Here is a 27,625-nt window from a genome sequence, read left to right as displayed (position 1 = left end):
GCCAATTTGATTTCTTCATTTAAAACTGTTTCTGTTCTAGTTTGTTTTTTGTACTCAACACTTACAGTATACTTTAATAATTCTTAAGTAAAATTAAACGTTGTAGTGCCTATAAAAAAATAAGTGTCACTCTTCCTTTAAGAATAAATTTTGAGAAAACGGTTAGAAATAAACGCAGACTTGTTGGTATCAAACTGAAGATGAAAGAATGCTCTATCAAAATGCGTTACTAGATATAGAGTGTTCCAATTAAAAAAATAGCGCAAAATTTAATTGAAAATATTTTCGTGAAAATTTATTTAAATTGTTAATAACTAGGCAACGTCGCATTTTAGGGCAAAATAATTTGAGGGTTAAAGAGAGAGTCAAGTGAGACTCCTATTTCAGAAAAAAAAAAATAGGTAGTTTCATTAAAATCCTATTAAAGTTTTTTTCTGTTTCACGGTTTAGCCGCAATCGAGAACCGCGATATTAAATGGACACCCTGTATATTATGTAGAGATTTTAAAATTTATAACTTCTCATCCCAAAAAGAGGGGCCCAGAATCTAGTTGCTACCTTACTGTGGAGTATTTGTAAGTCAGAATTCACCTTCATGCATTGGGATATGGTGTTTAAACCGAATGAACTTCATTAACAGGGCCACATTAAATCTCCACTGTATATCATTGTAATAATATATTATTTCTGAACATATTAATAATTATTATTAATATATTCATTACACCAATCATATAAATTGCTGTAGTTTAATACTGTAATTTAATTAAGATTTTTGACTTTGACAGTTTTGTGATGGCGTTTATCGAAATACGCATCATATTTTTTATGATTCATAAGTCGACTTATAGTAGCTAAGCTATAGCAATTGGTAGTAAATTTGTTTATTTTATAGGACTGCAACAAAATTTATCTCTCATGAAAAGTAGCCCTTTAAATCAGGATGGAAGACCGGATATTCAATGGATCAAATAAAAAAGACTACAAAGAGATATTTTATAATTTTATTTGCACAAAAAAATCAGGATTTGCTAAATGAGCTTGCTAAAAGTAAAAACGATATTAAATTTGCTAACTAATATGCTTCAATTAAAAAATTCCACATAATGGTCAACTGGCATAAATACAGGGATATTGTAATAGACTAATTGTTCTAAAGGCTGTATATGCATTGTGCACGATCAATTATTTGAGATCAGCATTTAAAATTATTGGAACTTTTTACTATCGCTTAAGAAAAACAATGGAATTGAGTTAAAAAGGATTGGCAACAAACAAATTTGAGGCAAGAGGATGAAAATTTAGTGGTCATGGTTACCTTAGATATAAAATATAATTCAATAATTTACAAACAAAAGGAATGTCATTTTTGTTTAATTAATGCAGACAAGACTTAAAAATGATTTTATCATTATTTCCTAATGATTATTGCATTAGTTTCTAATTTAACGAATACAAGTTTAATAGTACAAAACTTACTTATTTTATTTATTAATACAAGGTTATACAAAAACAACGCTTAATTTTGGGCTAGTCGAAAAAGATCATTTGAAGGGTACTGTAAACATTCTTTTCATTATTTCAGACTGAAATCTACCATGTAGAAATTAAAAATTGTAGATAACAAATTTAAATCCCATGTAAGTACGTAAGATATTTTCGCGTAGGCTATGTTATCGTTTAAAGTTTACTAATAAAAAAATTTATACGCTGTAAAATGTTGTGAGAATTAATTAGCAAAAACGCCAATACGAGTCTTTAACAATTTAAATGCTTTAATTTAAACCAGTAAAATAATGGATTTTTTGTTCATTTTTAGTATCCTAGACATGTAATTCTTTTTGCCGACCCATGATTAAGTACCAGGCCGATCTGATCAATCACCTCGAAAGTACAGTGAAACTTCCCAAAATCTAATATTTTATGTAAAAAAATAATTTTTTTGGTCCAGTTCATGTAAAATTTTCTAACTCTAACTCGAAAGCCTACAGGATGAGAAAACAATTATAATTTTTTCACATTCTAAGAAAATGGGTGTAGTGGGAGTAATGCGAATAGCACTATCGTATTCAACAGGCGACTGAATCGGTACGTGCTGAATCCGAGAACGCATGATTCTTCTTCCCAGACTTTATTTTTCCAAGGCTACTGTTCAGGCCGCAATTGCAAATTACTGGATTATTCATTACTGTAAATTCGAAACGCTACACAGTCATGTTATTAATTGTTTGCCTCAGATCTTCAAATCTCGCTGGACTATAAACTAAACAATATTTCAGCAGGATGGAGCCACCTGCCATACTTTCATCGAGAGTACTAAGTGTTAAGAGAAATCTTCCGTACAATTGATTTCTCGCAGAGCCGATATTTGTTTGCCAGCGAGAACAATTATGGCGACTTCTGGACCTGATTCTAGACAATTTTTTTATGGGATTTATAGTTAAAAGTAATAATCCTGCAACTATACGTCAACTCAAAGAAAATATTCGACAAGAAATAGAACTAATACTCTAAAAAATACTCACCAATGTATTGGGGTATGGATTTGATTTTTAACATATAAATTCCCATATACAGGTCTGACTCAGATCTTGGGTGCGTGTATTAATTTTAAATAAAAATTCACAAGGTAAAACGTTCACAAAAAAAAACAATCGCGTTTCCGAAAAGAAGCAAGAAAGAAGTGCCGGGAATATAATCAAATCGTTCAGGCGTTTTACTAGAGTCCCATAATGTCATACGATGTAAAGGATACTTCAGATTTTTTTGTTGCACTACAACGCCACTGTCGCTATCGTGAATCTAAAAAAAATCTTGTCAGCTACAGAAAAGGTCCCAAATAGTTCTTTAACTTTTATCACAAATTACTCTAATTCTCATGCGAAAGTTCTGATTCAATATGTATTTCAATTCTCTGTCGCGTCCACACTATAACAATTTTATTATTTCTATAATTTGAAGTTTTACACACGTTAAATTAATTAAGTTATATATAAAAAGAATATATAGATACTTATTAACACTAAAATGAAACTCCCAATATAAAACTAAAATTTTTATAAAATGTATGCAACGCATGTTTTAAATACACACTAAAATGATATAAAAAATACGATTAAGGAATTCAGAATAAGAATTTGATCAACAGACTTTTTTTTATACAGGGTGTTGCATCGCCAGGCGGGACATAGGAAATTCCATGTAATTTTTAATAGGGCCAAATATGTCTTTTTTTATTGCCTAGTATTCACAGGTATGCCAGCCAAAATTTTTTACCTTGATTGGTGATGAACATCACATAATTTGTCGTAATAAGTTCACTGCATTAAAATTCTACATTAAAAAAATCTAAAAATACTCAGCTACGAGTTACACTACTGAAGAAAAAGTACTAACCCCTTACCGCATAGTGGGTCATATATGGCACAATTACTGTTCCTAAGCCACACCCTTATAAACCAAACCTCAATCCAAAGTATTTATGCATGATAATGTTCATATACTTAATTATAGCACAAAATTCATATTCAACCGTTCATGTGACGCCATCTCAATACAGCAAGTTGAAGTTTTATGAAATTTTGCAAATGGCCGTTTTATTGCCAGGTGCTTCTAAGCATAGTGAAATTTGATCTTCGATCATCGGAGTTTCTATTGAATAATTTCATTCAAAAAAAATATCCACATAAAGGTGAGGCCTTCAAGAAAGTGACCCTATGAGTATTCTTAAGTATTTCCTTATATTTTGTTTATGCCATATAAGGTAAATGTACCTATCTTCGGCACTTATTACAAATTATCCCCTTTAATATTGGTTATGTGCCTTATAGTGCATTTAGGTCGATTTTACGTTGAATTATTAACTTACCATGGGAAGTGATTGATCTTTAAATGCAGTATAAAACAAAGAAATTCCACACCAATTTTCGGCACTCTATATTTTGTACTAGAGTTAGCCTTATTTGACGCATAATATATCTGCCGATAATACATACACTATTATATAAGTTATATTATATTATTATAAGTGCCGATAATTGGATACGTTTGTTTTAGATCCGAATTACTTTAATAACAATGGAAAAGAAAAAACGAATTTAATATTCTACCGAAGCTATAAAGAATGCTGTTGGCGCCATTCAGGCAGGAATGCCTTTTAAAACAGCTAGCAAGTTATATCGGGTACCAAGATCGACCCTTCAGGACAAAGTAAAAGGTAGAACGAATTTAGATAAGAAATGTGGACCAGGAACTATACTAACAAGTGATGAAGAAAACTTACTGGTAGCATGATTATTCCGGATAGCAGCTTGTGGATTTCCAGCAACAAAAACGCATTTGTTAGATAGTGTTCAACTATTACTCAAAGAACTGAATAGGCCTAATAATTTCACAGACGGTAGGCCTGGACGGAAATGGTATGAACTATTTCTAAAGAGGCATCCAGAACTGGCAGCAAGAATTTCCCAAAACCTCACTTCTGCTAGAAACATTCTAACAGAAAATCGCATTCCTCAGTGGTTCATAGAAGTACGGGCCTACTTACAAGACACAAAAAACCTTAACATTACCTATGACCCCAGCCGTGTGTTCAGTTGTGATGAAACGGCTTTCTTCCTCACTCCGAAGGGAGACAAAGTTTTAGTTCGAAAGGGGGATAGAACAGTTTACTCATTTATAAACAATAATGACAAAGAATGCTTGACGACTTTGGTGACATGTAGTGCCTCTGATCAAATTTTATCGCTAATGATCGTTTACAACTACAAAAGAATTCCCAAATCAGTTGTCGAAAAAGTTCCAAAACATTGGGGTATCGGCAAGTCGGAAAATGGGTGAATGACTGGTGAAAGCTTTTTTGAGTATCGCCAATATATTTCACCCTTGGTTAGTTGCTCAGAAAGTCCAGTTTCCCGTTATATTATTCTTGGATGGACACACATCTCACCTGACGATGTCCCTTAGCGAATTTTGCAGTAAAAATAATATCATCCTAATAGCTCTTTGTCTCAACGCAACACATATTTTGCAGCCACTCGACGTGGCTGTGCTCCGACCGTTGAAACTTGAGTGGAAAAAGAGCGTACACCGATGGAGAATGGAAAACCAAGGCCAAAAGATTACCAAAGACTTATTTGCGCCTATTTTGGAATCTACTTTTCAAAAAATGACCAATATCCCAGATATAATTAAAAACGGGTTTCGAACCTGCGGGCTTGTTCCCTTCAATGTTGAGAATATAAAACTTTCCAAATATTTCAAAACGGAAACCGGAGCACAAAATCATCGAGAAAACCCTGAACAGCCTACAAAATCACAAGCAGCTTTAAGAAGCGTGGAACAATATATTCCACCAGAGACCCTTAGATTATTTCAGCTTTCCGGGCCAGTCTGGGCAGGACCAATAGAACATACTAGCCTGTTTCACTCTGGATGAAAATGAAGACCGAAGGAGCCAATAAACATACCAATGCAATAGTAAAGTTTGTTGATGAAGCACAAGGTGAAAATGAACTCCAAGAAGACTTTGCCGCGGGTGATTCTTCTACAGAGGCAGAATTTTACAACAAAATGGATGTTACAGGTGTCAATGAAAATGACAAATTAATGAATGACGAGTCACAAGTGGATAATCAACTTCAAGAAGACACTGAAATTGATGTTACAGAAATAATTGACTGTACAAATTCATCTCTTCCAGTAGGTGTTGCTGAAGATATTTCCATCATAATTGAATAGCCTAGACGAAAAAGGGCCCATCTGTGCAGTTTGTCGAAAACCCGTTTTTTATGAATTCTGATTCCTTGTCAAAGTTGGCATATACCGAGTAGAAGAAAGGCCCACTAAACGTACTCTAAAACGGATTGAATCAGCTGTTTTTCTCTGCTGAGAAGAATAAGGGCCCATCTGCTACATTTGGGCCTTTCTTTCGCCAAGTTAAATACCCATAATTTGTGTTGATATTTGTAAACATAACCTTCAAATCATAATAATAACAATAAAATATCAGTGTGGTTTTTGGATTTTTGTTTCTTGATTCATATAATCATGGATGTCTTAGAAAATGAGGAAGCAAGTGTTATAAAATTGAAAAGAAAGAGGAAAATTGAAGAGTGGAAAAGTGTCAAAAATAAAAAGTTAAAGGCAAAAGGGGAGGAGTAAATTGGTAAATCAGGAAGAAAAGCTGCTAGACAAACAGGTCAAAAATGCAGGTAAGTTAGGATTGTAAAGAATGTTGTATATAGTTTAAAATATATCTTATTTTTGTGTAGATGTAAACGAAAATGTCTTACATCATTATCAAAAGAAGAGATGGCTCGTATATTGAAAAATTTTAATGAGATTGGAGATCACGGGGCCCGGAATGTTCACTTACAACCTCTTATCACAGTATCGTCAGTAAACCTAAAAAGAAAGGGAGTGTTCAAGAAGAAGTTTAATTTTTCGTATAAAGTGCATATCGGTGAAAGGGTGTTATCTGTATGTCGTGAAGGCTTTGCCAGTTTGCATGGAATTGGAGTCAAGAGGGTGCGAAATATTGGAGCAGGCAAGACTTTAGCCGCTGTGCCAACCGATAATCGTGGCAAGCACACTAACCGAAAAAACAAATTATCTGGTATTGTTGTTCAAAATATTGATGCACATATACAAAGTTTTCCATATTATATTGTGCACTATGGACCAAGCGGTGAGCGAAGAAGGTATCTGTCACCACAGCTGAGTGTTTTGAAAATGTATGAAATGTTTCTGGAAAAACATTACCCAGAAGTCCTACTCGACGCCAAACAAAATGATCTGAATTTCCAAAAATTGAAATGTGAAGTGAAATATTCTTTTTATCTACAGTATTTTCGTGACAACTACAACTACACGTTTGGTCGCCCTCGTTCAGATGTTTGTACTACGTGTTCAGAAATAGAGGCCAAAATTTCCCGCGAAAAAAATGGCGCATTAAGAAGAGGTTATGAAATAGATCTTAAGTTACATAAGAAAAAAGCAAAGCTATTTTACACAAAGATGCAAGAATTTTTGATGAAAGCTAAAGAAAATGAAGATACAGAAGTTCTCTGCTTCGACTTTAAACAAAATATTCCCTGTCCACATATGTGTACTAGTGATGTCTTTTATAAAAGACAACTTTGGTTGTACTGTATGTCCATTTACTCTGGCAAAAAAGCAAAGAGCATTATGTATACTTGGCCTGAAAATATTGCAAAGCGGGGCTGTAACGAAGTTCTCTCTGTACTTAACCATTACGTAGAAGCATTCCTACCTAGCACTGTTAAAAAGTTATATATATTTACTGACGGTTGCAGGGGCCAGAATCATAACCAAAACATGCTAAAATTTTGGCAGTCATTGGTACTTAATGAAAGTTTAAAAATTTTCAGCATTTTTTTCCACAACGGGGTCACAGTTTCCTGCCTTGTGACAGGCATTTTGCTGTTATAGAAAAAATGCAAAGAAAAAGGGAAGTAGTTGAATCGCCTTCAAATTGGAACAGCATCATAAGTACCAAATTTACCGTTGTTGAGCTTAAAAGCAATATGGTAAAGGACTTTGTAGCCGGATTGTCTGAACCGTTTTTTAAAAAAACCTTCACCACAAATAAGTTAAAGTTTCAAATAACCAAATACAAGTTCTTTGACTTTAAAGCTGAATCAAAGTACTTCATGTTTGGCAGCTTTTCTTTGAATGGTGTGTGTCCCGATGTATTTCGTCTTCTGAAACCTGGCGTTGAACGTGTCCCTATACCCGAAAAGCTTGCTTATTCTGGTGATATACCAATAAATGCCCTAAAACTACAAAACATCAAGGAGCTTTGCAAGTTTTTGAAAGATGAAAATGCTATCGCATTTTATGATACCTTGTCAGGTGCTACATGTACACACGAGGATGATCGGGAAGACCCTTAGCTCATGGAAAACATATTTCTGTATAAAAAAACGTAATTAGATTTTCAAATAAATATTTTTCATTTCCTGTTTTTCATTTTATTTTCTAGTAGTTCTTTTGTAATCTTCAATAGATTATCACTTGGAAGAAAAAGGGCCCATTTTTAGAATTTTTGTAACCCTGTATATCCTGTAGACATATATTTTCAGAAAAAAATTTGGTGTAAAAACATTTTGAAATATGTCACAAATACATAGGTCAATTTCATATATTACATTTTTACTTTCTTTATCCGAAATACAATTTTTTGCATTTCCTGAAAAATCCACTTTTTCAAAGATGGGCCCTTTTTCATCTAGGTCATTCAATTGCAAATACTTTCGATGAATCTCAACATGACGTACATGTAGAAAACTCTTGGCATAATATTTCTTCTCCTGTAAAACAAAACTTTCAACAAATTGGCTCTGATCAAATTACGACAATGCCCAGCAATAAAACAGATTCTATAAGTGAGAAAAACTCGAACTTAGAAACAAAAATGTCGCCTTTGCAACAAAATGTTGCTTTAGATGAATCTGTTCCGACTCCATTCAAAAAATTTTTATTTTGGCCTACACCTAAGGAAAACAGTGCTAAGCCTAAACCAGTTAAGGATAGGATACCTGCTCTAGCAACTTCATCTCAGTGGCAACAATATTATCAAAAAAAAAAGAAGAAAATAAGAAACAAGAAGAACAGCTAAAGCTAGAAAGAAAGATAAAGCGTAGCCAAAAGAAAGAAGTGGGAAACGAAAAGAAGAAGGTTAAGACTAAGACTGCTGTTCCACAAAAGGTTTCAAGAAGAATTTCTAACCGAAGACAAATAAAGTACAAAATGTTAAGAGGGACCTGTTTTCTACAAAAGAAAATATTGCAGTCAATGGGCATTTAACCACTGAAGCTTCAACATCTAAACCTTTAGAAGAATCTTGGTATTGTACATTGTGCGATACTGACGAACAGCTCGACATGCGTCTGTGTACTTTCTGTCTGAAATACTACCATAAGGCTTGTCTTGGTTTAACAGAGAGTGATAAAGACGAACTTCAGTGTCCCTTTTGTCAGTGATCAGAAATTAATCGATACCTATGTTTAATAAATTTTTGGCAATTAAATAAATGGTGCTTTTATTTTAATTTTAGCTTTAATATTTAATATAATTATTAATATAATATTTGAAAATGAACTCTTAACAAATTTCGTTTTCTACCTACATAATATTATTTATTGACTACTTAGCTACCTAAGTAGTAATATTCTATGCCGATAAAAGGATCTTATATATGCCGAAAACTAGAGCATGCTTTTATTTAGGTGTGCCAATAATCTGGGCAGAGGAGGCTTCTTATTTATTTCCTTTTGTGAGTAGCATATGTTAATTTTAGGTTAAAATAAACAGTCCGTCTAAAATATGACACATTTTACTAGCCAAATAAATACTCAGAATATAGGTTGGGCAAATATTGTATTTACTAAATGAATTAAAATGATGCCCAAAGGCATTGCAAAAGCTAAAGGTGCCGATAATAGGAACGTTTACCTTATATGCCACAATATGTAGTTTTGTGCAAAACTGTCATGGACATAAATGACACAACATGCTTTCTGAACAAGGTATTATTTTATTTTTTCTGGTATTTTAGAAAAATGGATCCGAAAAACTTCTATGGCTCAAAAACACTTGTGGTTATGGATATACCTGATAGTAGTGAAGGCGAAGGATATCAGATGATGATATTCCTCCTATTATATTAGCCCCAGAGTCAGACGCTGAAGACGATACAATAGAAAATAATGAATCAAAAATAATTATCCCAGAAACAGATTCAGACAGCGAAGATGATATTTCCTTTAACGAATTACGGCGTAGTCTAATAGAGTAAAGAATAGAGGTAAAAATCATCCAACCTGCGCCGTCATTTGGTAACATGAGATAAAGATATAAAATTTCTCAGTTCTACTAACATGCCACCTGAATTGCAGCAAGCAGATTCCCCTTACGCATTTTTCAAATTTTTTCGAACAGATGAAATCATCAATATATAGTTTATCAAATTATATTATATTCAGTAGAAAAAAGACCTCAAAAACCTTTAGATCTTACTGAAAATGAGCTAGAACAGTTCATAGGAACCTGTATTTATATGTCAATAGTGCAATTGCCAAATGCTAGGAGTTAATGGAACTCCAGCCTGAGTCACCAATTCATATCAGATGTTATGTCGTGTAACAGAAGGGAGGAAATAAAACGTTTTTTACATTTCGCGAACAATAACGATGCTATTGCTGCCTGTAATCCTGGTCATGATAAACTTTTCAAAATCCGACCGCTTCTAAGGACTTTTTAGCTATAGATGAGCAGATGATTCCTACAAAAGTGCGTTCGTCCATAAAACAATATAATCCGCAAAACCCCCACAAATGGGGACATAAGGCGTTTGTTCTTAGTGGAGTCAGCGGATTTTTCTACGATTATGAAATTTTTGCTGGAAGTCAAACCAATATTTTACCCGATGGTTTTCCTGATCTGGGGATGAGTTCAAACGTGGTTCTGCGGCTAACACAAACAGTACCCAGACATATAAATCATAAGATATTTTTCGATAATTGGTTCAATAGCGTTACATTGCAAATTTATCTTACGAAACAGGGTCTAATACCACTAGGAATAGTTAGAATAAATAGAGTGCCAAAGAATAATATGCCAAAAGAGTCTGAATTAAAAAAGAACGGCCGAGGAGCTATGGTAGAGAAAGTTGCCACAATTGATGGTACCAAAATATCTCTTGTTGCATGGTATGACAACAAATTAGTCAACCTTTTATCAACATATGCTGGAAGTATGCCAACAGTCAAGGTGAAACAATTTTCAAATGTCCAAGAGCCGTAACGATCTACAATCAGTATATGGGAGGTGTCGACCTCCTGGATTCGATGTTAATATACTATAGGATCAAATTCAGATCCAAGAAATGGTACATGAGTATGTTCTTTCATAATATTGATCTAATGACTGTCAATGCATGGATTCTTTGGAGAAGAGGTTGCAATGAGCATAATTTAGCTCTGGCAGATTTCAAAATGGAAGTTGCAGAGTGTTTGTGCAAAGTTAATAAAGCCGGTTCTACTAGAAAGCGAGGTCGTCCAAGGGGAGCTATAAAAAATTTGCAAAATAAGAAAAGATGGGATCCAGCAACCGATTTTCCAATGCAAGATGTTAGAACAGATAGATATGATCATCTTCCATTATGGTGTAATGAAAGGCAAAGATGCAAATATCCCTGTGGCGCAAAAAGCTTCATAAAATGCGAGAAATGTAATGTTTTTCTCTGTTTAAACAAAGATAGGAACTGTTTTTATAAGTTTCACACTGAATAAATTTAACTATAAAATAATAAAGGTATTTTTTATAGTTTTAAATGTTGTTTTAATGCATAATGTGCCATATATGAACCACAAAAAAATAAGAAAAAATAGAAAAAACAAAGAAGGAATTTTTTAAATATTTTTGACGTAATCTTGAGGTCAAGTTTGTACTAGTACATTTTTTTTAATAAAAAACAAAATGGTTAAAATAGTATTACCAAGGCAATAGTTACCGAGAAATTTCAGACTTGTTTGTAGCTTGTTTTCCAAATAGGCCGATACCAGGAAAATTAACAGTTATGAAAATGATAGACTTGCAGGTTTTTTTACATGTGGAAGACAATGAAGGAAAAATTAGTACATATCTAAAATTATTAATCTAAAAAATTAAAATATTGTTAAATAAAATTTATTAATAAATCTAGTTAATTTAAGAAATTTTAATATTGTATTGTTTAATCTATAATTTGTTATATTATATGAAATTTTAGAGTTGATGTTAAGTAGCTGACCTTAAAGTCGTGATCCAGAGTGACCCCGCAGAAACCTGTATTCTGTATCTACAGACTCTACTTGCCTCAACTTCCTCAATATAAAAACTATTTTAAGTGTTTTATCTGCATTTATCAGAATCTTGTTAGTGCAAAAACAGCTCTCTACACTCTTTGCTCGTTTTAGAAGTTTGCAGAGAGAAGACTTTGCTTCTTTAGAAGTCCCTCCAAAGAAGCATCCAAAGTATCAGCTCAGATGGACATCGTAGTGTTATTTGCAAGGATTTCAAAGACTGTTTCGTACTAACAACCCTGAAAAGCTCCAAAAATAACGCAAACCAAAATCCCAAGAACAGTAGTTCGATTCTTACGAAAACTACATTAACACTAGAAGTGAACTTTCAGTTTCAATGAAAGTTCAGAGAACACTCTCACTGGACAAACTCAAAAAATCCAAAATCTGTTTATCTAGCCACTTTTCTAGGATTGACACGATTATTAATAAAGATATAGGCCGGCAGGTCTCAGGCTTATTAGTCTTCTTTCTTAAACAAAGGAACACTAAGTGCCTTCTTCAAAATGAAAAGAAAACATATTTTTCTTGTGATTGAACAATTTCATTTGTGATGGATTTTAATATTTTTACGTTAAGATCAAAAATAACCCTACTATTCTTGTTTTCAAAAGTTCATTTTAACTCATTCCTATGATAGTCATGTTCATTTTCACATTTTCCTTTCACTTCTTCCAGAAAATTAAGATGCTCTCGCATAGTCTTATACAGGGTCCACCAAAGAACCTGGCGTTTTTATAATGAATAGTACAAAGTTGTTTTATGATATAGAATATTGGTAGACGATCATTTCAGCAATCATGGAGCCGTGGACGAGTCAACATCGCGCATTCGTTGTCGAGGCGTATTTTAAAAGTCACGATTCGGTAGTCAGTACACAACGTCTATTTTGAGTGCTTTTCAATATTGAGTGTTACGCTATGGGTTCAACATTTTTGTCGTTCGGTTTGTAGTTCGGACTCCAGCAAATATAGAGAGGGTGCGAACAGCGGTTCAGCAAAATCCTCATCGAAAGTTTCATAGGCGACAAGCGATTGCTTTAAGACTTTTTAAAACAGTACGGTGTATTTTGCATTAGGATTTACATTTCACCTTACAAATTAGCAAATATTTAAGAAGTGACAGCTAAAGACTTTTTAAACCGTTTGAATGGTTGCAAACTTGGCTTAATTATGTTCGACGAGGCGCATTTCGAGTTATCAGCATACGTAAATAAGCAGAATTTTTGATACTGGTGTTCAGAATCCTAATGAACTCCACCAACGATCTTCATAGTCGCAAGGTTACTGTTTGGTGCGGAGTGTCGCGATTCGGTATAACTGGCAACAATTTTTTTGAGGACGACGCAGGCAATCCCGTCATGGTCAATTCGCAACGTTATGTGGAAATGTTGAACACGAGCCTCATTGGCTCGACTGTTTTCGAAAACAGTCATTTCGCGGAATGAAGATGTTCCTTGGCCGGGAGGTCTCCCGATCTCACGGCTTGTGACTATTGGCAATGGGTTATCTTAAGAATAAGGTGTATTTAACGAGATCAAGGACCATTAAAGAGTTGAAAGAAAACAGTTGCAATGAAATTAGCACAATTCTGCTGGGTATGCTAAAGCGCATAATGGTCTATTTGCCAAACAGTTTGGAACAATGTGTCCACAGTAAAGGACGTTATTAAAGCTAAATTATTTTCCATAAATAAAATGTCATGCAATACTTTCGATTACTTCTAAGTGAAAAAAAGGATGTTGAAAGATATATTTCTAGTCACAGATTAAAACTGCTTTGGCGCACCCTGTATAAACGCAGCAGTGATCCAAGCATCATTGTTATATTGACCTGATTACAATCTGTTTTATTCTATTTTGTTTTACAGCTATTAAGGAGAGTACCTGAATACTAGGACTTATAAAGATATATATTCCAAGCTGACCCCCTATCTAGTTGCAGTCCAAAAGTGTACATCGAAGTCTCTTGCAACCACACGTTTGGAAACATGTCTGGAAACGCTCAGTCTATTAAATACTACATCCTCTGCAGATAAAAAGGTGTCAAAACTTCCTGAGGGAGATCTGTAAATAGTCAAGATATAGAGATCACATTTTTCAATAAAAACTTTAGAATATTCAAAAGCCATTTCAATGCTAAATTAAAATTGGAATTAATTTATAAGGAATATTGGTTTTTAACAAACATAGCTCTACCTCAGCTTGTGTCTTTCTTTCTAGAAGAAGGGCATTAATGTAAATCCTTCTATATGTACGTTAACCAATATTTTTGTCATTGACAAAGGCTTCCTCAGAGTTCTTTATTCTTACTGGACTTTTGGTTTGACATTCTGATTTCTTGCAAAAAGGAAAATAATCACTATACCTCTAGGCCAAAAATCTGGCACCATGTAGAGATTTTTTCTATTATAAGATACCAGAGCATCCCAAATAAAATCAATTAGTCAACATGCATGCCTTTTTTCCCGGGCCAAAATACTTGTCAACCATGCAGTTTATCTGAGAACACGAGGATCTCGGCATCCGAGAGACTTGAGGTCTCAAAAATCGAGTGGTCTTTTTGTCAGACTTTCGCACCTGTTAGAACAATTTGTGATTTAATAGTAGATTCCGTATATAAAGAAAAATGCTTCAATTTAAGGTAAAAAAAATATTTAAAAAAAACATTAATGTAGGTCTAGTTTTTTAAACTAAAATTTCAGGTGACTTCATTCATAGTGTTTCTTCATTACCTAAATTTAAATAATAATTAGTAAATTTGTATTATTCTATATTTCGAATTTTATTTGCTAACCCTTAGAAATTCGTTTCAGGGAAGTTTCACTGTACTAATGAATTTATGTGCGTCAGACTGTATGAAAATGATTGTTGAAGTGTTACCTATACATAAATATATGTATATGTCTTAAAAGTCTTGTTTTAAAAATAGTATATTCGCCTATATTCGTACGTGTATTTGTGCTTGGTTACCTTATAAACTAACTACATAAATTTATTTAAAAATGTAGTATTATATTAATTTATGTACAACTTCACAAACACTTTTATTTTGTAGTAAAAACTCACTATATCGACTTAAATATTATAAATAGTAGCACTATATTAAGTAGTATTACAGTTTTAGAAAGCTATTTTTGTAAAATTACAAAAATATTGCTTTTATTAATTAAAAAAATATATTATAGAATACCATTACAAATAAACAAATAAAAATAACAGATCAAGATATCTAGAAAATAAGATAGTACTTACTGAAAAATATCACAATAAATTGATTTGAATAAAAATAAATACCGCCAACGGCAAAAGTTAAAATACTAAGTACTGCAGTTTCTATTAATGCTAAAGGCTAATTGTCAGTCCCCATGTCTTTAAAAACACTAACTCTATATACCGTATTTACCTTTTAATATGCGAGTATTTACTTTACTTTTTTTTTCATGTGGCTAACTTTCTACTTTTTAGATCCTATAAGAAAAACCTGTTACGTTAAAACCATTTTATCCTAGGATGTCCTGAATAACTGGAATGAGTGATAAAATCCCGACACAAATACTATTTCACTATCTTACATAGTAAAACTTACATGCCTCTTACTGAGGTAAAATTAATACCAGAATAGGGTAAAGATATATTAAAAATTATACAGGAAAATATGCATGTCTTCCTATCTAATTTTTATAGTTCCGTTAACCACAAAGTCAGGGAATTCCATTTTTCTAATTGTAAATTAACACACTTTAAGGGAGTTAAGTAACACTTTATTCGAAAATTTACTTTACACCATAGCGACACTGAGGATTTGAACACGTGAAGACAAGTTCGGCAAGAAGACTATTTTTTGAGTTTCAATATTATAGGTTCAGAATATTTCCACTGTACAAGAGAAACTTGTCAATAAAAATGCCAATTTGCTTGCATCTATATTAATAATAGTTTCATAGGCATAACTAGGGACTATATATAATTTTTAGATCTCATGTTTATCCTCATAGCTTTTCTTTGAGTAACAAAAATCTTGTAGGGCAGATTTGGTGAAATTCGTTCAAATGAAAACTGATTAAACGCACACAATATCACTATTTTTTGGTATAAACCCTATTTTCGAACTAGATTTCCAACACCAAATGACACGCATATGGGAATTGTGCTTAGGATGGCGTACCGGATAAAGATGACACCTTTTAAATATTCGTGCCACAAGCCGTAAAACGTCATCTACACCTCTCCCAGATGGCGTTATCGCTCAAAATTTCTATCACCGCCAGCTCGCGTTTTTTGGCTGTTGTGTGGAAAGTGTTTGCGCCGAACAATTTGCATCAGGTAAGTTTTTTCTTGTGTTTCAAGTTATTTGACATGAGCTGTGATTATTGTACTTTATAAATACTGAACATAACCATAAAGTTTGAAGGCCGCAAAGGCTATTAATATTTTGTAGCTCGAAGGGTAAGATGACATAGTAACGTCACCTGAAGTCGACGTCATCTTACCCAGCTGTTCTTTACGATGATATTTGAAAATCCTAATTATTTTTCATGATGCCTATCCATGAAAGTCTATGCGTCATTGTTGGTCAAAGCAAAATATGGCGAAGGCCATTGAAAGCGTCAAAGAAAACAAGATGGGGTGGCTAAAGGCCTCTAAGGCATTCAACGTGCCGCAGGTCACAGTTTGTCGTCACTTCACGAATATTCCTGTAAATCTCGGTCGTTTCAAGACTACTTTTAATGTAGCCATAGAAAAACAATTAGTGGAGCATATACTTTTTTGAACAGAGATTCAAAAAAGTATATTTTGAACAGAAATGGATCTTTGGATATCTTTGATCTATGGATGTCTTTGGATTTATCACCACTGATATTAGAAAATTGCCATATCAATTTGTCATCAAATTGTGATTAGCTGATAGATTTGACGAAGATGATTTGACTTTAAATAAGCCCCAAGTGATGAAGTTCTTCGATCTTTTAGGACGGTTAATAACTGATAATGATATTACACCGAAAAAAATTTACAACATGGACGAAACGAGCCTTAACATCGCCCAAAATCCACCGAAAATATTTGCACAAAAGGAAAAAAAACAAGTTGGTGCTTTCACAATTGCGGAACTAGGCCTGCATATCGCTGTATGTGCCAATGCTGCTGGAAATTTTGTTCCACCTGCCATGATTATCCCAAGAAAGAACTATAAACCCGAATACTTTGATGCTGCACTGCCAGGAACTTTGCAGCTATCTACGATAATGGTTACGTGGTTGGATGGATCATAATCCTCGTTACGATGAATCCTATACGGGTTCAGCGTGATTGCCAAGTCATTACTAGATCCACTATCACCCAGGAGAGGCTAAATTATATTTCTCCACTTCCGAAAACGGGACGAGCAAGAAGCACGAAGAGAAAAATAACCGGCTCTCATATTCTGACAAATTCTTCTTATATGGACGAGGTTAAAGCCCGGGCCCCAAACAAACAAGAGAAAGAAACTCGCAAGAGCGTTAAAGTTCAAGATCAGGCAAAGCGAACAATCGTTCAGAATGATTCCGATTCCAAGGAAGGTTTTACATAGGACGCTGATAATGCTACGAATTATATAGTAAATCGAAATCAGGAGAGCGTTGAGAATGTTGCCAAGAATGTAAGCAATGGTGCCATAATCTTTGTGCTGGCGTTTCATCAATAGCTAAGATGTTCAACTGTGGATCTGTCAACTTAAACTGTTGTGTGTCATCTTATCCACCATGCATATGATGATGTTTTCGTTTTGTTTCCAGTCATTGAATTTTCTTTAGGATCAGGATTCTTTTTGTTAGTCGTTAAATAAACGTTTTCAAAACCTACAGTTAGATTAAATTGCAATTAGATTTAATATGCTAGCTTAGGATTTTCAAATATTTGCCTTAAAACAAAAATGTCATCTAAAGCACAATTCCCCTCTAGGGTGTCCTGCGAGGTAAGGGACAAAATTTATCTGCGAATTTTTTTCGAGTCGAATGTCCTATAAATCCATTCTTTGAATATATCCCGTTGATTGTTAACAGAATTCATTATTAATCTCTGCCGAACAACGTCTAAAAACAACACCAACACAAAGTAGTCGTAATTTCGACAATTTTATAAGACGCGGCATATAATGAATGGGTGACTCATTTAGACCTTTTATTTCATATATTTTTTTCTTCGCATTCCTCGTGACTGGTGTCATATTGTCATCCTTCAGTATTGGTTGACAATTTTTCATGAAACGACTTACACCGCAACATCATCTCCAAACTGCGCAGCTTTATTACGAAAATCAGCGTTCTGTGAGAAATGTTTTTCGTGCACCATCGACCTTTCCAGACCACTATTGCGAATACCATCCGCAAATTCGAGAGTCAGTATACGTTACTTGATGACAGGCGACCGAAAAAATTACATCCAGTTCGTAATGAGGAAAATATTGCGGCTGTAGCGGACTGTGTGACTGAAGACCGTCAGCAATCAATTAGCCGCCGATCTCAACATTTGTGCCTATCGTATACAACAAACACCAGCTCGTTCAAGAATTAACCCTCAAGTACTATGCGTGGGTCCTAGGAACCCATGTAAATAAGTTTTCATGCAGATTTTGGCAACGCCGCGCGCCACTGGCGTTTCCGCTTGTGTAATCTCCAGTAACATTAAACACTTCTCAGTCGTGAATCTGTTGTTAAAGTGGACGTATCGAATTTCGAGTTATTAGTGTCGACGGGTCTGTGGGACCCACGCATAGTAATTACTTTACAATTTCTGGTTTGGTAAGTTTTAATTTTTTTTGTTTTTTGTTTAATTTTTATGTTTTTTTTTTTTTAATTTTAGAAAGAAATATGGCTTTAAAAAATAATGCTTTGACTGATAAAGACATAGAAGACTTATTTGAAGATGAAAATTTTTGGAATGACCAAGACATTACAACCCAAGCTGCACTGCTTCCATCAGAGTTCAATGATATTGTAGTTTCAAATGATCAAAGTGATCAAGAGGAAGAAGATAATGAGGTTTTAAGCGATCATGACACAGAAAGTGAATTTTCATGGAGCTCCGGAGACGACTCAGACTTCGACCAGGATGAAGAAAAATATTGAAGTCCCTCCAAGTATATCCACATCGGAAAAAGAGAAGAGATCGGGCTCATGGCATGGAAAAGATAAGACGATTTGGTCAAAACAAGAGCCTACAAGAAGCAGAACAACATCGGAAAATATAATAAAAATATTACCTGGATTGGCTGGAGAGGCAAGGCAAAATCCACAAAAAAATGTTTTGGAAGCATGGAATTTGCTTTTCACAGACAATATGATTCAAAAAATTATTGAATTTACCAATCAAAAAATAAAAATCATGGCTGCCAACTATACTGTTTCTGCAAAAAATCGTCTATCCTTTTTATCTACCACAACTAGCGAAGAAATTAGGGCTTTTATTGGTTTGTTGTATTTACAGGGGATCTTCAAATCAAATAAAAAAAAACTTACGATCTATGTGGGCAACAGATGGCACCGGTAGAGATATTTTTAATTGCACTATGACTCTTGCACGCTTTAATTTTTTACTATCCACTCTACGTTTTGATGATGAAACCACAAGGGCTGAAAGGCGAGCTATGACAAAATTAGCGCCTATTAAAGATCTTTTTGAAGAGTTTGTCGAAAGATCGAAAACAAACTACATACTAGGTGAATTCTTGACTGTGGACGAAATGCTTGTGGCATTTAGAGGTAGATGTGGCTTTCGCATGTATATGCCAAATAAGCCAGCAAAATATGGCATTAAATTACAAATTCTGGCTGATAGTAAAACACATTATATGTGGAATGCTGAAGTATATCTTGGTAGAGATAATGGGCCCGTGCAAAAATCTGTTTTTTTGCAGCCAACTCAAGTAGTCCTTCGTCTAATTACTTCTTTGCCTAAAAAATCAAACCGAAATATCACTGGTGATAATTGGTACTCTTCGTAGAATTGGTCAATGAACTCCTAAAGAATAACTTAACTTACGTCGGCACAATGAAAAAAAAAAAAGAGACAAATACCACCTGAATTTCAAGCAATTCGAAGCCGACCTGAATCGTCAAGCCTCTTTGGATTCCAGAGCAAAACTACCTTGGTAAGTCATGTGCCTAAAAAGGGGAAATCTGTGATTCTAATATCTAGCATGCATCATGACGCAAAAATTGATAAAAGCACTCTCAAACCTGATATAATTTTGTTTTATAATGATACAAAATCTGGAGTAGACGCCTTGGATCAAAAATGTGTTCATTTTTCAACCTCCCGCAGAACAAGACGCTGGCCAATGGTACTATTTTTTCAAATGCTTAACATAGCTGGTGTAAATTCTCGGGTACTTTACCAATGTTCTCCCAAGGGAATTGAAATTGAAAGGTATTCCTTTTTGAAGAAACTTGGAATGGCACTTTGCAAGGACTATATGGAAATCCGTATGAACAACCAACATATTCGCCGACAGCTACGTGAATCGATTGTGCTGAGACTTAGAACGTCGTTAACTGTTTATCCAACCCCTATACCAGAGCAATCAAGGTCCAAAAGAAAAAGATGCGCCTTTTGTCCCCCAAAGAAGGATAGAAAAACAAGTGCTTTTTGCAAAAAGTGCAATAAACCCATATGCTTTTCTTGTTGCAATATTTTGTGTGAACCATGTTTAAATAAATAAATTTTGCACTAATTGTTAAAATATCTATATGAATAAACTATTTTGACATTAAAAACATTTTTTTTTTATTTAAAAAGTGGTTTCATTTTCAAGTTAAAAAAATGGGTCACTGGGACCCACGCATAGTAAATATGTGTTTTATTTGGGGCATAGTACTTAAGGGTTTAAGTCAGTCTACGCTTTAATTTTAGTCAATGGGCTTTGGAACACCTCAATGAAAATCTGCTGTTTTCACGTCGAATTTTGTTTAGTGATGAAGCACATTTTTGGCTGAATGGATATGTCAATAAATAAAATTACCGTATTTGGGCTGATGAGCAACCCGAAGATATTCTCTAACTACCGTTGCAGCCACAGAAATGCACTGTTGTGGTTTATAGGCCGGTGGAATCATCGGAACCTATTTTTTTTTTTAAATGAGGCCGGACCGTCAATGGCGAGCGTTATCGCACCATGATAACAGACTTTTTGTTGCCTGTAATTTCAGCAGCCCGGAATGTCGGCGAAATTTGGTTTCAGCAAGATGGAGCTACGGCCCACGACAGAATGGCTTTGTTGTTGTTCTTCTGTTCAATTGAACTGCTACGAGCCAATTTGCGAGCACGATTTGGAGATTCAGGAAAACCGTCAGGTATGTACCCTATTCCCCGAATCGACACTTTTACTATATTAAATTATCAATCACAATCTAAACTGTTCAATGCACGATGTCGCCCTCACGATGCATCCGGCATCATCCGGCCTGGTTACCGGCGTGAATAGGATCAGCTACCACCGGCAAGGGGTAGGAAGGGGTCAAGAAAAGGAAACCGAAGGATAGGATAAGACGAGAACAACCATGTGTTGACTGGGTGAAGGATGACGCGGAAGTCATTACAGAATAGCTTTATTGAGAAATCATTTTGGCGAACAGATAATTTCGCGTTTCGGACCTGTCAACTAGTCGCGTAGATCGTGTTATATCACACCCTTAGATTTTTTTCTCTGGTATTGTTAAATAAAAGTTCTTTGTCGATAAGCCAGCCACGATTCAAGACCTAAAAGCCAACATTACTGGAGTAATTCGGCAGACACCGGTAACAATGCTAGAGGGAGTGCTCGAAAACTGGACCTACCGAATCGACCACGTACGGCGTAACCAGCATTTAAATAAAATTATTCTCAACAAATAAATGTCAAAAATTCTTCTTTCAACTTATAATAAAAATTCTGCCATCCAATTCCTTTTTATGGATTTTATTTAGAATGAAAAAAAAAGGTTTAAATGAATCACCCATTATAAACTGAGAGAACGTGGCCGCCGGAAAGCCGTGCCGTAATTGCCCTTATAGAATCGGGATGGAATTGACAATGTTTAATGAATATTAGAAATAATTAAAGAAAAATAAATTGGTGCGTAAAACACTCTTTGGAAGAGCCGGGCGTTCCGGGCGTTCTGAAAAAGGAAATGCCGCAGTATGCTTTTTAAAATTTGCGGTTTAACGAGAATCTGCCCTTACCAGGGGAGCATCGGTATCAGCTTTAGAGCCTAGGTAGTAGAAATCTTTTGGAATTTTTCAAAGACAATTGAATGCTCAATGATTCATTAGCAAAGTTGCGGTGCAGTTTGTTATACCGTATAGTTAAGGACCGGATAATGTTAGATTTCAACAAGATAACGCCTAGCCCTATACATCAGCAATTACATTATAGTTTCTTTGCTTTGAGTGTTAGAATGCTTCCAAAATATGCAATGAAGTTACAATAGCTGCGTGATGCTCTACATGTTTCCTGGGATTACTCAAATATTCATATGTAAACCAGTATTTGGAAAGAACCCTTTTGCAGATATGCCCAGAAAAATAGTAAAATGTCTTGGAGCATCTTTGCCCAAAAAAGTTACATCATTCCCTCATTCTATTAAGTAATAATGGGATCAGTATTCTAGATGCATACCTTCGCCGATAATCTTTCAGTATAATCGGAAATTGTTATAGGATTAATAAACGCCTCTCAAAGTGGCGGATAGAGGAATTCTTCTTAGATACGTAGTACCGCAGAAATCAAATAGCCGGAACGAACCAAAACTGGCACAGGACACGTCGGATCTCCAGATCAAGAGCGATACTCCATAGCGTCTGATCTCCAGGTTAGAAGCGGCTGAAAATTTCAATTTTCCAACTAGTCTGGCCAGCGCGGAAGACTTAAGGCTAAATTATCCTCCTATGGCAAATTACAAAAAAAAAACGGAACGGGTGGATAAACAAAAATCTCACATCTCAAAAGGTCAGCCTCTTGGAATCTGGAGGGGGCAAAAATTCGTTAGCATGAAAACCCCTTTCTTTAAATCTGTAAATTGACTTTATAATAACGAATACAGAGTAAAGGGTTTTCCATTTTTAATCGATGTTTGAAAACAGCGCATAACCAAGGCAAGAATGATACAGCCGTTAAATTTCGGCAGAGTATTCAGTTAGTAGCGACATTTTACATTATGGAACATTTTACTATGGCACGATTGAACAACGCGTAGAAGTTGTTAAAACTTATTATCAAAATCAGTGTTCAGTTCTGTTCTGTTCTGCTTCCAACTTTGCACTGCGTTTAATTTATGGTATTCACGATCGTCCTGCAGAGTCAACAATTCTTACAGTCATCTAATAACGAAATTCGAAAAAACCGGATCGGTGGTAGACCAAGCAATACATAATCGGAACACAAGACCACTAGAAAATATTTGGATCTTCACCCGTACAAAGTGCAATTGACTCAAGAACTGAAACCCAATGACCACAGACAATTCCACATATTTGCTGACTGTATTCTAGCGCAGTTAAACGCGGATCCTGCATTTGGGCAAAAAAATCATCTTTTCTGACGAGTGACCCATTTTGGTTAACTGGTTTTGTTAATAAGCAAAATTGTCGGATATTGGACGATGAAAACCCACGGGACATTCATCAGGTTCCATTGCACTCTATCCCGTGCGCCTTTTTGGCCCGGCGGAATAATCAGTCCTTATTTTTTTGAAAACGCAGAAGAGGTCGAACTTACTGTAAACGGTGATCGATATCGGTGCCTGATAATAACTAATTTTTTTTTTACCAAAATTGGATGGGATGAATCTGCAAAACAGGTGGTTTCAACAGGATGGCGCTACGTGCCATACTGCACGCGAGATAATAAATTTAGTACGTGAAATATTCGGATGATTCCGTTATATCGCGAGGTGCCGAAATCAACTGGCCACCTAGGTCCTGAGATTTAACTCGCTTGGATTTCTTTTTGTGGGGCTAGGTCAAATCTTGAGTATATGCCGAAAAACCTCAGCAGTCATTTGGCTAATATAATTTTTAAAACTTAATGTCATCAAATATGCTTTAAAATAAAAAGAAAGGCATTGTAAAGTCCAGTACAACGATATATTAGAATGGTCACCCGTCAAAACACCAGCATTTTACTTCTCAAACAATGTAAATAGAAGGTGGATGACATTGTTTGGCAGGTGGAATGCTGGTGTTTTGACGGGTGACCATTCTAATATATCGTTGCACTGGACTTTAATATCATTTTCATAATTTGTTTTATTTTCATTCAAAGATAGAGCGCTGAAAATGGAAAACCCTTTACATAATAACCGCTGTTTCAGCATTAAATAGACTCAATACAGGCAGTGACCATACAGTGGTAAGAGCAAAAATCGAAATTACCTTGGAACGGAAAGAAAAAAAAATTCTGGAACTTTAACAAAATGTTGACACTTATCAAAGGAAAATTACAAGCAAAATCAAGGGAAAAACCAAATCAATAGAAGTGACCCCAGTTATCGAAACTTAACATAAAAGTTAAAAGGAAGGAGTATAAAAAGAGACCTAAGGGATCACAACAACATAATATTACTCCGTAATAGAAAACAATAAAAATATAAGAGTAAGCATCAATTTATCAAATCAAAAAGAAAGACAGCGACGTAAAATATTAAAGTGACGAAATAGTCAAAAAACATGGTAAAATGCCCAAGTCATCTTGTTACACAAAAAGGGAGAAAAATTAAATCTCAGCAACTTTCGCCCAATAAACTTATTGCCCCATCTATTTAAAAAACATATACAAGGAGGCGATCATCACAGTTAAAGTGCAAGAAGATGTAACAACCAATCGAATAGCAATTAACAAAGGCGTCCCAAAAGGAGACATATCCCTTAAGTTATTTACTTTTGAATTGGAGGACGTATTCAGAGGACTAGATTGGGACAAAAAGGGCCTGCGCGTGGACGATAGCTATCTGAACAATTTACATTTCGCCGACGACATAGTTTTAATCAGCAGTACAAAGGAAGAACTAATCGAAATGTCGTCAGACTTAATAAGAAAGTCGGAAAAAACATCGGTAAAACCAAACATGAGATCCCTACGATGGACACTTAAAAGGACAACAAATAGAGAAAGTCAACAAATAAACGGGTTAAAGAAAATCAAACAGCCAAAATACCAAGGCGTATATCTGTAGTTTTTTTTACTGTATTATGAAATATTTCGGAGAAAATGTCCTTTTAGGTTTTTAAATACCCCTTTTGTAACACTGTATACAAGATAGTACAATAGTAATTTGCTGTGAGTTTACACTATATGGTAGTTTAGATCAAGTAAGAAAAAGCTTGTTCGAATTTACAGGGGTTTGACATACAACTAGTGAAATACAACATAATTACTAAAAAACCGTTTCTTGAAAATTTGATACGCATTAGCTACTCTAAAATGTATATTCTTAGACGTGCCTAAAAACACTATATTGTACTCCTTGACCAAAGTTCAAAATAAGCTATTTGAAACAAGTTTGGATCATAGGTCATATCTATACTTTTTATACTGCGTCAAACGCCATTAATCAATTTACTACCTACACAGCTACCAATTTTCTGGTTTCTTATTAATACCTTATTCTTAGTGCTATCGAGTATGTACGTACCAAGACCTATTTTTCTTACCATTAAGATATGACTCTGATATAGATATGATATATTCATATCTACCGTTCTATGAAACCAAACTTCCAGTATAATAATATGATACATATAAAATTAAAAATATATATCTAGAATCTACAATTAAACAAGATAATAAACTCATAATCTCACTGGGAACTATACAACTTAAACTAAATTAAACCTCAGTTAATAAAAATAAGAAATTATCGAATTTTCCATATTTCTTTCCAGGCACATACGATATCTTTAATATTGCATACTGCAGCATATTTAGTTGACCTAATTACAAATATTTTAAAATAATCAGAATCAGTTCAACCAGATTCCCTGCAGAGCCCGAGAAACGCGATATGTGAAAATTAAATCAGTCGGTCAAGGGATGTATACAAAGGTCATACAGATGTCTCCGAGTTCAACCTCAATACAAACTTATTACTCTTTGGATCGACAACTTCTTCCGTGATATTAAAATGAGGCAACTTTTTAATGACACATAATAAGGACACATCGTTTTGACGGAGTTGAAATAGAACACCGTCAGCTATGGGTCTTGTAAGCAGCTCTTCACAAATCAAAGCCCATGTCTGAACAGCTTTTTGTTCCTTGTCGTTTTGAAGCACTGGGTCGCTGACTAAAAATGGTTCCAAAAAGGCTTTAGGTGTTAAATCGTTGCTTAAACATGTGGCCAAATGAGTTAAAATTGAATCGACTGAATGGCGTGGCTGTTGTCTAGTAATGCGCAAATATTTTTGCAAGGCTCTTGCCATAGATGGGAAAATTGCTTGAGCTGCTTCGTGAGGATCCATAGGTATTGAAGAAATCTGATCATGGTGGAGTCTCTTGATGTGCGTAAAAGCTTCTTCCGCAGCGGTAACCAAACGTGCTCTCCGCTTCTTAACTCGTCGTTCGTATTCATGCTCTTCATAAAATCTTTCATTATGGCTAGAATCTCTTCTTCGAGCATGCGCTGCAAGCATAGCGCGCGATTGCGACTGCTGAATTTGTGTATTATTCGTACCATCTACATCGTAAAATTTAAAGCTTGTCGATGTTTTACGAGATTTTGACACGGGGATCCGTTCCAAGTAGGGGTTGTAGATGGGAAATTCTGTATAATACTTCTCGAGTACCCAAACAGCGGCTCTTTGAATGCTAAGTTGTCCTATTCCGTATGCTTTGCTTGCTCCATCTGGACTGCGAACTACTTTAATATAGTAGAACGGTTGTAGATGCCGTATTTCTACTAACACAACCGCCAAGTAATGTATGAATAGTAACGTATCTGTTAAATTTGACGCGTACGCTACAAGAGCCTTGTAATCGACAGTTTCCTCGGGAGTAGTAGCAGCTCTAGCGGTCTCAGTAACTTGCACGATATAAAATAGCCAATAGGCAAATAAACAGATAAGGACAAATAGCATAACTCCAGCTCGAAAGAGGAAAAATCTTGGTAAAGTCGCTTGGGGTTTTCTAAGGAATACGGCCCAAGCACCTATAGCCAAAATAATCAACTTAAATGCTAAAGAAACTAGCTGACCTTTGCATTCAGCACCACAAGCAAGTAAGCGGTCTCCTTCTGCTAGACCTAAACGATTTGACAGAGCAGGAAAGAAACCCAGCTTGGGAAAAACCACCATACCCAGAGGACTTAAAAAAGCCACAGTAGAAAGAATGTACATTATTAAAGCACCCACATAGCGTTGACACATGAATCCTATCCCTGTATCTGGCTCCCCGGGCCAATTGCTTACATCTTCCGTAGACTGGGATTGTTCTGATGTATTTCCTGTTATTGCAGTTGTATTTTCTCCCCAGTTATCATCCTGCGGTAGGATCTGTACCTCGATAACTTCCTGACCGTCTCTATTGTCAGGTGTTAAAGTGACTGCTGTCTGAAATGGAGCCATGTCTTCGTTCTTTCGCGATTTACTGCTTCTGCAACAAAAAGGGTTCGCATATAGGTAGTTACAAATAAATTTTATTTGCTTTGTCAGCTTGCCACTTTCAATAATTTTATCACCATCACATCATACAACTAGGGTTACTGGGACAGGGATGCATTTGGAAAAATTATTACTCCCTTCAAATT

General features: G+C 35.1%; 1 protein-coding gene across 1 annotated transcript in view; it reads right to left on the bottom strand.

The window, feature by feature from the left end:
* Positions 1–990: 990 nt before the first annotated feature.
* Positions 991–27,625, bottom strand: part of LOC126734022 (vang-like protein 2) — a 111,439-nt gene continuing 84,804 nt past the window's right edge. The window contains exon 2 of the mRNA XM_050437532.1: positions 991–27,471. Coding sequence (XP_050293489.1) covers positions 25,929–27,471 — 1,543 coding nt within the window. The 3' untranslated portion in view covers positions 991–25,928. The remainder of the gene's footprint in view (positions 27,472–27,625) is intronic.

This window comes from Anthonomus grandis, chromosome 3, assembly GCF_022605725.1.
Source record: "Anthonomus grandis grandis chromosome 3, icAntGran1.3, whole genome shotgun sequence".
Taxonomy (NCBI): domain Eukaryota; kingdom Metazoa; phylum Arthropoda; class Insecta; order Coleoptera; family Curculionidae; genus Anthonomus; species Anthonomus grandis.
Note: the sequence above shows the minus strand (reverse complement) of the source record. Positions and strands in the feature narration are given on the sequence as shown.